Genomic DNA, 14,747 nt, shown 5'->3' on the forward strand with positions numbered 1-14,747 from the left:
TGTGGATACGGTGCACACACCCTTACAACTCCTCAGGCCTATCCCTCCCTTCACACTTCTGGGCACAGAGCCATAGCATTGCTCTGTTCCATGCACTGAAGGAGCTCTCCAATTCCCAGTGCCCTCAGCAATGGAAATGCAACAATTCTGCTGCCTTTTGAGCATTGTACTCCCAGAGGTAGCCTAGAGGTTTTTCTTCATGCGAGTAAAGTCCAGGGAAAATTAATTCTGAGCAGACTAGCACTTTTCAGGGCAAAACTCTAGGCTGATAAAATGCAGGACTAGATTTACACAAAGGAATAGACTAGTCAAGTCTTCACAGTACAGCAGAACCCTGTTAATTTGCAGTGTTTGTTAAAAAGATTACTGAACAGGTGAAATAGTCATGTTTTAAAATGTCAATATGTGAAGAAAACCTGTCACTCGAATTCACAACTTACATTTTTGGAGGCAAGGAAGCTCATGCCCTTTGCCACTTGATAAGAAAAACTCAGTAGATCTTCAACGTCCAGAGCCAATTCATCATCTTCTAATATGGCAATGGTAACATCTTGATCCATATATGATCCTAAGCAACACAAATGCAAACACTTTATAAATGGACTAAGTATGATGGCCTGGAAACATATTTGGCTTATATTTATCAGAATGTGGTGCTGAATAAATAAGGAAACTCAGTCCATACATAGAATCATAGGACTGGAAGGGACCTCAAGAGGTCTGGTATTCTAGTCCCCTGCACTCAAGGCAGGGCTCAGTATTATCTGACCATCCCTGACAGGTGTTTGTCAATCTTGCTCTTAAAAATCTCCAATGAGGGAGAGTCCACAACCTCCCTAGGCAATTTATTCCAGTGATTAACTACCCTGACAGCTACCCACCACCCCACCTAATGTCCAACCTAAATCGCTTGCTGCAATTTAAGCCCATTGCTCCTTGTCCTATCCTCAGAGATTAAAGAGAACCATTTTTCTTCCTCCTCTTTGTGATGATCTTTTATGTACTTGAAAACTGTTATCACGTCCCCCTTCAGTCTTCTCTTCTCCTGACTAAACAAATCCAATTTTTTCAATCATTCCTCATAGGTCGTGTTTTCTAGACCTTTACTCATTTTTGTTGCTCTTCTCTGGACTTTCTCCAATTTGTCCACATCTTTCCTGAAATGTGGTGCCCAGAACTGGACACAACTGGACTCCAGTTGAGGCCTAATCAGTGTGGAGTAAAATGGAAGAATTACTTCTCATGTCTTACTTACAATACTCCTGCTAATACACCCCAGAATGACGTTTGCTTTTTTTGCAACAGTGTTACACTGTTGATTCATATTTAGCTTGTGATCCACTATGACAGACAGATCCCTTTCTGCAGTACTTCTTCCTAGGCAGTCATTTCCCATTTGTATGTGTGCAACTGATTGTTATTTCCCAAGTGGAGTGCTTTGCATTTGTCCTTATTGAATTTCATCCTATTTACTTTCAGACCATTTCTCCAGTTTTTCCAGATCATTTTGAATTTTAATCCTATCCTCCAAAGCACTTGCAACCCTCCCAGCTTGGTATCATCCGCAAACTTTATAAGTGTATTCTCTATGCCATTATCTAAATCATTGATGAAGATATTGAACAGAATCAGACCCAGAACTGATCCCTGTGGGACCCCAGTTGGTTTGCCCTTCCAGCTTGACTATGAACCACTGATAACTACTCTCTGGGAATGGTTTTCCAACCAGTTATGCACCCATCCTTATAGTAACTCCATCTAGGTTGCATTTCCCTAGTTTGTTTATGAGAAGGTCATGCGAGACAGCATCAAAAGCCTTACTAAAGTCAAGATATACCACATCTATTGCTTCCCCCCATCCACAAGACTTGTTACCCTTTCAAAGAACGCTATTAGGTTGGTTTGATATGGTTAGTTCTTGACAAATCCATGCTGACTGTTACCTTATGAGCTTCTCGGCATTTGCAAGTTGATTGCTTAATTATTTGCTACATTATCTTTCCAGGTACTGAAGTTATGCAGACTGGTCTGTAGCCCCCCAGGTTGTCCTTATTCCCCTTTTTATAAATTGGCATTACATTTGCCCTTTTCTAGTCCTCTGGAATCTCTCTAGTCTTCTATGACTTTTCAAAAATAATCACTAATGACTTAGATATCTCCTCTGTCAGCTCCTTGAGTATTCTAGGATATATTTCATCGGGCGTCTGTGACTTGAAGACATCTAAGTTGTTTAAGTAATTTTTCAGTTGTTCTTTCCCTATTTTAGCCGCTGATCCTACCTCATTTTCATTGACATTTACTATGTTAGATGTCCAATTGCTATTAAATTTTTTATGAAAACTTAAACAAAAAAGTCATTTAGCATGTCTGCCATTTCCACATTTTGTTATTGTTTTCCCCCCCCGCATTGAGTAAAAGGCCTACCATGTCCTTGGTTTTCCTCTTGCTTCTAACAATAACATCCATTACCAAAATGGTAGAATAATCATTTGAATCCCTCATCTAAATGTTTTCACAACATAGAGACACATGAAGCCTTTTTAACTGAATTTATTCTTTTTTTAGTCCTTGTCACATTGAATTAGGGTTTTAATTGGACACATCCATCATCAAAGATCATTTTAAAATTGAAAAGAAATCAGAAATCCCTCTTTGTACTATAGGATGTGAGTTAGATTTCTGGATAAGTACTTACCTGTCTTCCCTGATCTTCTTTTATCTGCTTTTGGTGGAACAACATAAGAGACTCCTGGTTTCATGTCCATGTATTCATTGATGACATCACTGTGTGGATAATTTAGCATAAAAATATTAAGAACAAATCTGAATCTAAAATTTTACAAATGATTAACACTGGAAAAACGTAAGGTTTGTGAGTGTTAATTATTTTTAAAAAGAAAATAAAAATTCTATACAGAGAGTGATGAGATTTGACAAAATAGGCTATAAGGATGTACATTATAAGATAAGTAATGGTCTGATCTCAAAGTCTGGAGTTTTGTTCAGATAAGCACCCAAAAAATTTTTGTTTATATTCCTTATAGTTAAGGTTGAGTCTGGAAAAGAAATGGCTAGATATTTCTGATGACATTCTAATGTTTCCTTCTTCTATTCAGGACCGCTTCTATCAATATATTCGGTAATTCAAGTTTCAGTTGAAATTCAGAAGATAAAACTGGAGAGAAAAGTTAACTGAACATCAGAATTTCCAAAAGGGTTCAAGTTTGGTTGCAGAAATCAGGATAAGTTAGAGGGAATTTGTATTTTTTTAAAATCAGTTTTCCCATCCCTATGCATATTCAAATGTATGGACTCTAATTACATATAGTTTATAAATATATACCTTTACAATGATGAATATTTTTCCATTTAGTATCTTTTTGAACTATATGGACACAAAAATTCACTTTACCCTGCCCATATACAACACCTTTTATCCAAGAATATCTTTTCACTTTGCAAACATTACGCTTGGTCTCACAACAACCTGAGAGGTAATTAAACACTTCACCCCTCCATTGAAGGGCAGAGACCTCTGGGGTGTTATGCAGCTGCAATTCAACAGCACACAGCAATACTCAAATTTGGTAAAGACTCTACAGACCCCATCCAACCTTTTATAAAAAAGTGCTATGTGAAACTCAAATAATGAGATTCTCAGCTTTATATCATATTTGAAAGATGGCACCTCCAATAGGAGTCATAACCTCATGGTGGGATTCAAATGGAAACTCCAGAACCACTTCCTTAAACACATAGGTGGTTTCTTCAGTGTTGTCTATCCATGTACTGATCTAGCATGACCAATCTTCTCTTGAAGGTGTTATGGCACAATGGTGATATGGCAGATACATCCTTAACACCAAAGGGACATAAATCCCTACTGTAGCAAAGTGCTTTAGCTCCTACTAAGAGCTCTATTGGATTCTTTTTAAGTTCAGTTTGCTAAAGTAGAGTAATGGGCTCAATGCTGCAAAGTATAGACTGAAATATAGAGCGGGTCCTTTATTGCTATACAAGTGAAGGTTTGATAAATGACATCTTCAGTACTTTAAAGAAAAGAAGGAATTAGGAGAACCTTTGCACAGATGTATGTGAAAATGTCCTAAGAAGAAGAACTTGGGTTGTATCTTAAATGGAATTCTTTAATAATATGTAGGCAGATGAACACTGGGGGAAAAAAGAGTGCAAGAACAATGTTTGGGGAAATCCTAACTCCAAAATAGTGGCACAGGGTCTTTTGTCACAAGATCTGTGTGATTTAGTGCAGTACTGAAAGGCATTATTTTTGTTGTAAAAAGCCATCTGCAAATGCAGGAACTCATGGTAACACAGAGTGCTATAACACAACAACATTAGCCATATTGTCATTTACGTTGCAAACTGACTGGTGCCAACCATTAGCAGTAATGATAATTAAAAATAAAGATGGAAGTTTTTGATCCAAGGAGTGGCACTGGACACAATCATAGAAAAGCCGTTGAATCAGTAAAAATAGAAGTGTATGAAATAATTTGAACTATAATCTTTAAAACAAACAAATTACTTGTAAAAATTAAATCATCTTTTTATAATAAACTGATTTTTTAAATAAATTGATGCAATCTTTAGAAAACACTACACAAAAGCCCTCTTGTGATTTCTTTTCACTAGATCAGCTTTGATTTACCCTCCCTCTGAACTTTCTGGCTATGCCTTTATGTAGTAGCAGATTATTCTTACCATGCAGGCCCTTTTTGATGCAGAAGGTTCTCATAAACTGCTGTTTCTGCATATTCGTCATGCTTTGGGCAAATAAATGAATCGCGTTTCCTTCTCAGAAAATTCAAAAGATCACCATAGCAGCAATATTCCGTGATGACCAGAGTGGGGCCTGCAGATGCAGAGGGAGTTTAAAAGGTGGGTATAAGGTTTGCTTTCAGAGTCAAAAATCTTATACAAAAATATTCTTCAATTAAACACACAAAATGTCCTATTTGAAGTCACACAACACAGTATTGTCTAGACATGAAAAGTCATAGTGAAGTTACAGCAGCAGTTTCCTCATTCATGGACTAGTTACTATTGTGCAATTAAAGCTATGTCATTCCCAATTAATTTTCCCCTCATCAATAGTATCACACTGTATAAAAATTAAACAAATAAGTCTTTTTTCCCTCTTCATGTGATAATGTTTCTGGCCAGACACATCTGTATGATTTTGCTCACTTCCTGAAGGAAGTTATTTGTTCCAAATATTAGAGTAAGAGGCTTCAAACATTAATCCTTTTGATTCACTTCTGTTTACAGTAGAGCTTCGAGTTCTTTCAGCTATGTTTTTAAATAATGTAGGGTGTTATACTCTGCAGTATAATGGGAAAAATCATTCACATAGAACAGTCTGCTGAGACAGAAAACTAAGTTACACTAGATCTTAGAATATTAAAATGAAATTTAAAAGGGGAATTAAAAGTCACCAACAGCATAGATGTTTATAGATCATATGTATGCTTTCCGAATGAATGACTGCAGCGACGGCATTTGAATATGTAATAATGCTGCCCATTATTTCATTCGTAGGATCATTCTGTACCAATATATCCTCATAGTTTTTCTTTAGTTTAATAATTATGGTTTCCATAAGAGCAAATACTATAGTTAAGATTACATCAGGATTATTACAAACCCTATATTTTCATAAGCTTATACTTTATAAAATTCTCTTTTTTGTCTGAAATAGTCCATGCATTGATTCAGGCCATAGAATTTGCTTTGTGGATCATTTGAACCAAATCCCTTCAGTCATTTTTGAATTATGAAAGGGTGGAATGTTTTGCATAAATCTAAAACTCTGAATTATTCCAAGATTTTTTCCTTTGAAAAGTAAAATGGAGAAATTAAAAATTACAAACATTTATGTTAGCATAACATGTAGGTTACAAATTTAAATGCAGCAAAGTTAAGAAATCACTGTATATAAGCTTCAATTATTTGTTGGATATAAGCTTCAATTATTTGTTGGATTATTTATGTGTGCATGTTAACATTACTGTTTATGTTCTTAAATATATAAAACCAAAATGTCCAGGATGTGCAATGTAAACAAAGTTACTTACTTTGAGAACCTTACTTTTTCATTTTTTGACTGATAAGTATTTAGAATTAATAACCCTAATATTCCAATAATAAATGTTTGCTGCAGTTTAAATAGATTATCTGAGGACTGTACAAGATAATACATATACCAGTTCAACAGTAGATAGTAAAGAATAACTCAGTTCAGACACTAATAAACCATAAAACCATAGAACCATAGAAAGTAGGGCTGAAAAGGATCTTAGGAAGTCATCAAGTCCAGCCCCCTGCTCTGTGACTGGACCAAGAAAACCTAGACCATCCTTGACAGGTGGTTTGTCCAACTTGTTCTTAAACGCCTCCAATGATGGGGACTCCACAATCTCCCTTGGAAGCAGATTTCAGAACTTAACTACGCTTATAGTTAAAAAGTTCTTCCTAATATCTAACCTGAATCTCCCTTGCTGCACATTAAGCCTGTTACTTTTTATCTTACCTTCAGTGGACATAGAGAATTGATCCCCATTCTCTTTATAGCAGACCTTAACGTATTTGAAGGCTGTTATAAGGTCCTGACTCCCCCGCAGATTTTTTTCCCTCAAAGCTAAACATGCCCTTTTAATGTCTGTTCTCATTTTTGGAAGCTAATGTTGCTGACGACAAACATAGACAGCCCATTTTATGAACTCTTAAGAGGAAGCTGTTTTATGTGCCAATCCAATGGAGTCCAGAAATGGACCATGTGCTGGGTCATGTCAGCAAAAAACTAATCTTCATTTCTAGCCAGAATTACTATGGTCTTGGGGTTTTTTGTGTGTGGATTTTTTAATATGGTCTCAAGTCTAGAAGAAAGGTCTTACATGAGAAGGTTAAACATTTCATCATGACTAAGCAATTCAAGGTATGTATGGAATAGGTTTCTACTTCTACAATAAGGCAATTACAAAAATCCAGTAATCTCATAACTTTACCTCCAACAGTGCAGGCTCCAAGTAGATTCACAATATTAATGTGGTTACCAAGGTAACTCAGAACTTTGAGTTCAGACATTAAGGCTTCTCTCTCCGTTAAATGGGCACTTGCTGGAATGAAAAACATGTCATTCAGCAAATTCGGTGTACAATAGAAGAAAGTTAGGAAAAAAGAATATTGTACATAGTAGAAACTTACGTTTGAGCATTTTTACTGCTACTGTCATTGCAGCATCAGATTTAAACAGACCATATGCAGTAGCCTCCACAACTTTCCCAAAAGCTCCAGCACCAAGAGTTTTACCTAAAAATTGCCAGACAACTTTTAATGGGTGTCACAACATTTTACCTATCAGTGGTTCTTTTTGCTTTATATTAAAAAAAGATCAGTAGTAGATTATTGGATCAATTTAAGCCATTTATTCTTCTCAAAGGAAATGGAAGTAGTTTAAGACAGGAAACTGCTTCCTCAAATTGCATGCTGAAAAGCAGCTGTTGTCATTATTATATATTTTAATATTCAATATATTATTGATAGCAAATGCTATGTTTTCATGACAAGGTCTCATAGAAAAGGGATTGAAAATTTCACATTGGAAATGAAGTTAAATAAACCTAAACTAACCAAAACTCAATCGGTTTCTAGGAAACTCCCATTTCTGATCATATGGAAGTTGTGTTGGGTCTATATAAACATAGTTGTTTCCATTTATTTCTTCAACAACTTTCCACTGAACTTCATATTTGGGTTTCTGGAAAAAAAGGGGAAAAATGGCCATTTTACTGCTAAAACTTCAACAAGAACAACTAAGATGAATGTGTGCATCTGATTTTACCTGTAGATATTTGTACACAAGAATCATTACTATGATGCACATCAGTCCTGCTGCTACTCCAAACCCTATCAGTAAAGGAGTGAAGAGAGTGTGGGTACTGATATGTTCTAGAAAGAGACAGAGAAAGTTGTTAAATGTAAAATCTTTATCCCCCTAATTGTTTTTCTTCCTCAGGGAATATTTTCTTTGTTTCGGCTGGAGCCCAGATGCTTTTCCCTTTTTCCCCTCCCCCCACCCGAAAGCTGAATATCAGAACCCTCCTAAATGGACAGAACTGTAAGATGATGTTGCCTGATGGCAAGTTGAGACATCTCTTTACCCTGGAAGCTGTGCAGTTTAGTTTGTTTCTTCAGCACTCCCAGCCCCATCAAACTAGGAAGCGTGAAACCAAGACCAATTAAACTCAGGGTTTCTGCATGGTAGCACAAAGTTCTATCGTTAGCCCATTAAGACAGCTCTCGCCAATTATTTTTAGCTTTAAAAACAGGATTCATGTCAAATTAGTGAAAGAAAAAGTTTCTTAACTGAACTTTTCTCAAAGTCCCAATTTTTTAGCTTATCCAATGATTAATATGCTCTCTACAACATATTCTTTGGAAGCAAAGAATATGGACAATAACATAATCTTGTAAAGATCAATATGCCTCAAATCTGACCCATTTTTGTTTGTATATTATATATGGCACATAGTATAGAAAAAGAACAGCACAGAAACCTTAGCTTTTGCACAGAAGGAAACAACAAAGAACAACATACAGGTTGCAACTGATAAGTATTTTGGCATTTCCACTTTTACAATTCTGCGAATTCTTTTATGCTGCTATGGAGGCCAAAACTCATTAGCACCCTCTAACCAGTGTGTTTGCAATCTGTTGTTAATTATTTTTATTATAGTGGCACCTAGAGGCTCCAACCAAACTCAGGGCCCCATTGTCTAAATAAACAGGACAGACAAAGGTGTGAGAGGGCACAGAGAGGGAATGTTACTGAGCAGGTCAGTGGCAGAAACAGGCAATATATTTAAAATATGGGTTTTATTGTAATTATTTGTGATGCACAGAGCTAAAACATCCCATCATCTTAATTACATTTTATACATTTCTATATACCATTTTGGCCACTACCTTTAACAGCAAAGTTGAAAAAAGCAGTACTTCTGGCAACATCATTGGAAGCCTCACATGATATAGTGCCATTGTTTTTGAATGTGCTGGCATCAACGGTACTTTCAACCACTATCCTTCCAAATGATGGAAAAGATGAATTTCTATAATAGATCTTCACATCCACTGGAGATATAGCTGGTGAATTGAAACACCTGGGAGAAACATTGTTGACAATTACCCTTTTATGGATAACTACTTGGAGTAAATTCTTCATTATTTGAACTTTCTTCTAAGATAAAGTTCAATATTTACAGCCAGATCCTCAGCTGGTGCGAACTGACACAGCTCCATTGAAGGATTGAGCTGAAGAACTTGCTTTTTATACTCTAATGATCAGATCTGAAGTATATTTTTTCCTCTGTGTGCAGAATTATATATGTAAATCCTCCATGACAACTTAACTCATACCTACACAGCGTGGCTCTCTGTTCTATTCTACTGGCTACTCCACATATAGAAATTTATGAGTCTGCTGCAGTCTTTGAGCTATGGAACCTGGCTCTTTAGCTCAGGCTATCAGATCCTTAGGTCCTGGTTTCAACTCCCACTGTTGATAACTTATTCAGAGACATTGTGTTTTAATAAGATAAAAATATATCCGTGGCCAATCTACAACAGCACCATATGTATCAAAGAACAAAATACCCAGCACTGCCTTACAAGCTGTTGTTTCTAAGAGCTACCCTATGAATTGGTCAAGATAAGTAGGTTTACTCTTTTTTGACCAGTCAATTGTAATGTTAAAATTTGACATCTTTACTATATAAAAGCAAGCATGCTAATTTTAGCAATATTACCAGTAACATAAGTTATAAAACAACACAGATTTTCCTTAAGAAGACTAAAAAAACAGACTATTTAAGGCTTAAAAAAATGATTCCAGTGAGATATATGTGACTTGTTAGTACTATGTCTCTGATAGAAGAAGTGAGGAGCATTTTACAATGTTTTTCACAAATATTCTACCTCAATCTTCTTAGAGACCTGGTAATTTAGTAATTTATTTTCATAATAACTCCAGACACATTTAACACGTAATCTACTGTATACACATGGAAATTTCATTATCCTGTGTCCTGGAAAATTGTGTGATTACATGATAAATCCAAAAGATAATAGCCATATATAGAAACTCTTCTGTAACTGTCATTCTGTGAAGTTACACAATTAGGGTCAAATTCACCCCCGGGGTAAAAAGGTGTGAACCCTTTGTAGTCAGTTGGCTTACAGCAGAACTCAATTTGGCCTTTAATGTCTACTCAGTAAAATACACTGAGTATCCTCCCTTCAAGGAACAAAACAAAAACAAAAAAAATCAAACAAACAAACAGCACAAACCTAAAACAATTAAGACTATGCTTACAGAAATAATGCAACAGTTGAACAGCTATTTGTCTGTCTTCTTTCAACATCTTATTGCTTGAATTTTAAATCAGGTGTGTCAGGTCACTTTTAAGGCACATTCTGGAAATTACTCACCTCTGCTCAGTTCCTGGACAGAAACGCCAATCTATTGTAGGGGCAGGGAAGCCAGCTGCCACACACTGGAGCATGCCATTGCTAAGTCTGTCCGAAGTGAGAATCTCTGGTTTTGCTGCAATAAAATAAGTGAATACTCATGCTTTTGGTGAATAAATAATTTTCATTCTGATTTATTACTAATTCTGGCCCTAATTTTGCCAGCATTTATGCATTGGACTACTCACTTCCATAAAGTCGTGCACGTGCATGAGCGTTTGAAGGACCAAGGCCTGTATGACCACATCTTTCCTACACTATCATTTTTAACATTAGCTACCTATGAAAATATATTTAATTTAAAATTATTATGTTGACAGGCTAACCTAGATTTTCCAAAGAAGGCAAAAGTAATACAAAAGCAAAATACTTGATCTGTGCAAGAATTTAAAACGACATAATCACAGCTGACAAGAGTTTAACCCACCAGAAAAAAAACCACCTTCCATATTTTGGAACAATTAATAAAGTTCCAACTTCTCTGCTGGCTGATCCCTCTAACATGCATTAACACTGTTTTTTTCATGATTGTGAATGTACTGTATCTGTCACACCACACTTCTGTTACATCTGCCTTTTATGTAATACAACACCATTGCACATCTAGGAAAGGTACTACAATGAAATATACAAGAACTTCCCACAATGAATTGACTAGAGAGTTGGGATTTGCTGTGTATTTAAAACACCCTGCAAATTCTCTAGATCATAGCTGATAGAGAGCAAGATTGTTGTAAGAAACTACCCAGCAAATTAAATATCAAAGGCAACTGCCCAAAAGGGTTTGAGCAGTGTACAATAAAATATAGATGTATATTTACAAATACATTGTCTTTGGTAGTTCAGGCTTGGATTTTACAAAAACTGCTTTTAAGACATTGCACATGTAGGAAATAAAACTAATATTTGGATGAATACATTAGATTCCTAAAAAGTAAGTCACAGTTAATTCATTACTTTAAAAAACATTGAATTGAGCAGCTTCCTTTCCTCAAGACACTATATTTTGTTTTAGTATATCAAGAAATAACAACATTGATGTATTTATTTAAAAGATTGTTATCTGAGCACAAGAAGAGAACGTACCAATAAAGCAGAATTTCCACATAGCGATCCAGTTTCTGAGAACTTTTGGAAGAACAGGCAATAACAGAATATAACAATAACAGAGTTTTGACAACTTTTCTAAAACACTCTGTGAGGATTCATTTAATAGAGGATTTGGACAGTTCTAATAAATGCAGAAGTCACATTTACCACCATATGTATCTTAGCTTCCTTTCAAATAACTGTAAACGACACTAATGGAAGATTCAATCTGCTGAAATCTCCAAGGACATTGAGCAATTCATAGATGCCATTAAAAGATCTTTTTAACACATTATTTTTCATAGACACATAAGACCAAATTCTCATGTGCTGTAAATTGATGGAGCTGTATTGACTTTAGTGAAGCTAGTATGTACATTTACACCAGCTGAGATGCATATACTGTAATTTGTTTGTGGATATGAATTTCATTGTCCATTTTACTTCCTAATTAAACTTGATGCAATAAAATGCATTCAGATCCTCAATCGTATCCTCACCTACTAGTGAGACAAGTTTCGGGAACTGAAAGCTCCTTCACTTCTAAATTTGCATGTAATGTTTGATTCAAAGCATCAAACAATTAACCTTGTTGCAATATGCTGGGTTCTATTTGCAACATTTAGTGTAGGACATTCTGATCATGCACATCTTGGACAATGGGGGAGTTCATGGATGATATCTAACTTTTTTTTAAGGCCCAATTCCAAAACAGTCACATTCAGAATTTTTTTAACTTAACTAAATCTGATACTCAGTGACTGATGACTGCTTTCAAACGCAAACATGACCCTTTAGAAATACATACTGTACACACTGGGCAATACGCCATCCAGCACAGATCATTGCTAGAAAAAGATGGACAAATTAATAGTCAAACTGAATTTAAGAGGAAATTGAACATTAGTTACTTTAAAAATATCATGTTGGGTGAAGCCTGAATCTAGACCTTTCTGGCTTTGGGTGAAGGAAACAAAAATAAAAAATATGCAGGTCCACTGTTCAGTAAAAGCCAAGTACAACAACATGTAAGCCAGTACCTAAAAGTTATACACTATGAGATGCTGGGCTTGAATCTGATCTTGGTTACAGGATCATAAAAAGACTGTTACCTTTTCGTAACTGTGTTCTTTGAGATGTGTTGTTCATGTCCATTCCATTGTAGGTGTGTGTGCTCGCCACATGCACCAGTGCTGGAAGTTTTTCCCTCAGTGATATCTGTAGGGGACCACCTCTGACACCCTCTGGAGTGGCGTGAGTATGCACTGGTATGAGGGGCGCCACCGGCTCCCCAATCCCAGAGTTCCTTCTTGCCGGAACTCCGACAGAGGGGAAAGAGAGTGGGTCATGGAATGGACATGAGCAACACATCTTGAAGAACAACAGTTACGAAAAGATAACCATCTTTTCTTCTTTGAGTGCTTGCTCATGTCCATTCCATTGTAGGTGTAGTACCACCGGAGACGGGTAGTTCATGGACGTGTCGATTGCAACACAGCTCTGCCAAAGCCAGCACCATCTCAGGTGCTGAGTAATGGCATAATGCGTTGTGAACATGTGTACTGAAGACCACGTTGTGGCCCTGCATATATCCTGGATAGGGATGTGCGCCAGGAAGGCAGCTGAAGACGCCTGCACCCTAGTCGAATGGGCCTTCACTATCGGTGGGGAGACAGCCTGCGTCAACTCGTAACAACTATGGATGCAGGTGGTGATCCAATTTGAAGTTCTGTGAGAGGACACCAGAAGGCCCTTCATCCTGTTAGCTATTGCAATAAAGAGCTGGGTCGATCTGCGGAAGGGCTTGGTGCCCTCCAGGTAGAACCCCAGGGCGTGCCTGACATCCAGAGTGTGCAGCCGCCTCTCCTCATTGGTCGTGTGAGGCTTCAGACAGAACATCGGGAGGAAGATATCCAGGTTGACATGGAAGTGTGACACCACCTTAGGCAGAAAAGCCAGCTGAAGCCACAGCTGGACCTTGTTCTTTGAGAATATCGTGTACGGGGGCTCTGAAGTGAGGGCTCTAATCTTGGAGACACGCCTCGCTGAGGTAATCGCTACAAGGAGTGCAACTTCCACAACAGGTGGGAAAGGGAACAAGAAGCCATGGGCTCAAAGGGCGGACCCATGAGCCTGGAGAGGACTAGGTTGAGGTCCCATTGGGGAACTGGGTACTGGATTGGTGGAAAGAGCCTTTCCAGGCCCTTCAGAAACCTGATCCACATCTCATGCAAGAATACCGATCTCCTGGACACGACAATGGAAGGCCAATATGGCTGCCAGGTGCACCTTGATCAAAGAGAAGGTGAGGCCCTGGTCCTTTAAGTGAAGCAGGTAATCCAGGATAGACTGCAGAGACGACTATGTCAGGAAGATGTTGCACTCCCGATACCCAGCCGGAGAAACACTTCCACGTTGCCAGGTCGCTGTGGTGGAGGGCTTTCTGCTATCCAAGAGAACCTGCTGTACCTGACTAAAGCATACCTGTTCCTCTGGATTCAACCATGCAACATCCCAGCTGTGAGGTGGAGAGAGATGAGGTTTTGGTGCAGGAGCCGACCATGATCCTGCGAGAGTAGGTCTGGGTGACTGGGAAGTGGCCACGGGGCTGGCACAGCCAGCCCATGAGTATGCCACACCAATGCTGCCAAAGCCATGCCGGGTCAATCATAATGACTCATGCCTTATCCCTCTTGATTTTTGCTGATGAGGGGAATTGGTGGGAAGGCGTACATCAGGTCCCCTGACCATGACAGGAGAAAGGCATTGGAAAGCGAGCCTGGGCGGAGGCTTTGGAGAAAGCAGAACTGATCACACTTTCTGTTCTGTCTGGTGGCAAACAGGTCCACTCAGGGAGCTCCCCACTTCTCGAAGAGCACTCTGATGACCTCAGAGTGGAGGGACCACTCGTGGTGAGAGAAGAAGGACCTGCTGAAGTGATCTGCCAATGTGTTCTGGATGCCGGGGAGGTGCGAGGTTTCCAGATGGATTGCATGCTGAATGTAGAAGTCCTACAGACGAATGTGCTCCCTCTTGCCTGTTGACATATAACATGGGAGGCCGTGTCATCTGTCAATACCTGCACAACCCAACCGGACAGTTGGGGAAGGAAG

At 38.0% G+C, this 14,747-nt stretch overlaps 1 protein-coding gene across 2 annotated transcripts in view; it reads right to left on the minus strand.

The window, feature by feature from the left end:
- Nucleotides 1–14,747, minus strand: part of KIT (KIT proto-oncogene, receptor tyrosine kinase) — a 79,947-nt gene that overhangs the window by 9,646 nt on the left and 55,554 nt on the right. For both annotated transcript variants that reach the window (XM_048848284.2, XM_048848283.2), the window contains 9 exons: nt 10,507–10,621; nt 8,986–9,179; nt 7,862–7,968; nt 7,651–7,777; nt 7,225–7,329; nt 7,026–7,136; nt 4,723–4,873; nt 2,696–2,784; nt 441–568 (listed from right to left, as the gene is read on the minus strand). In XM_048848284.2, coding sequence (XP_048704241.1) covers nt 441–568; nt 2,696–2,784; nt 4,723–4,873; nt 7,026–7,136; nt 7,225–7,329; nt 7,651–7,777; nt 7,862–7,968; nt 8,986–9,179; nt 10,507–10,621 — 1,127 coding nt within the window. The remainder of the gene's footprint in view (nt 1–440; nt 569–2,695; nt 2,785–4,722; nt 4,874–7,025; nt 7,137–7,224; nt 7,330–7,650; nt 7,778–7,861; nt 7,969–8,985; nt 9,180–10,506; nt 10,622–14,747) is intronic.

The sequence above is a fragment of the Caretta caretta genome, chromosome 4 (genome assembly GCF_965140235.1).
Source record: "Caretta caretta isolate rCarCar2 chromosome 4, rCarCar1.hap1, whole genome shotgun sequence".
NCBI lineage: Eukaryota > Metazoa > Chordata > Testudines > Cheloniidae > Caretta > Caretta caretta.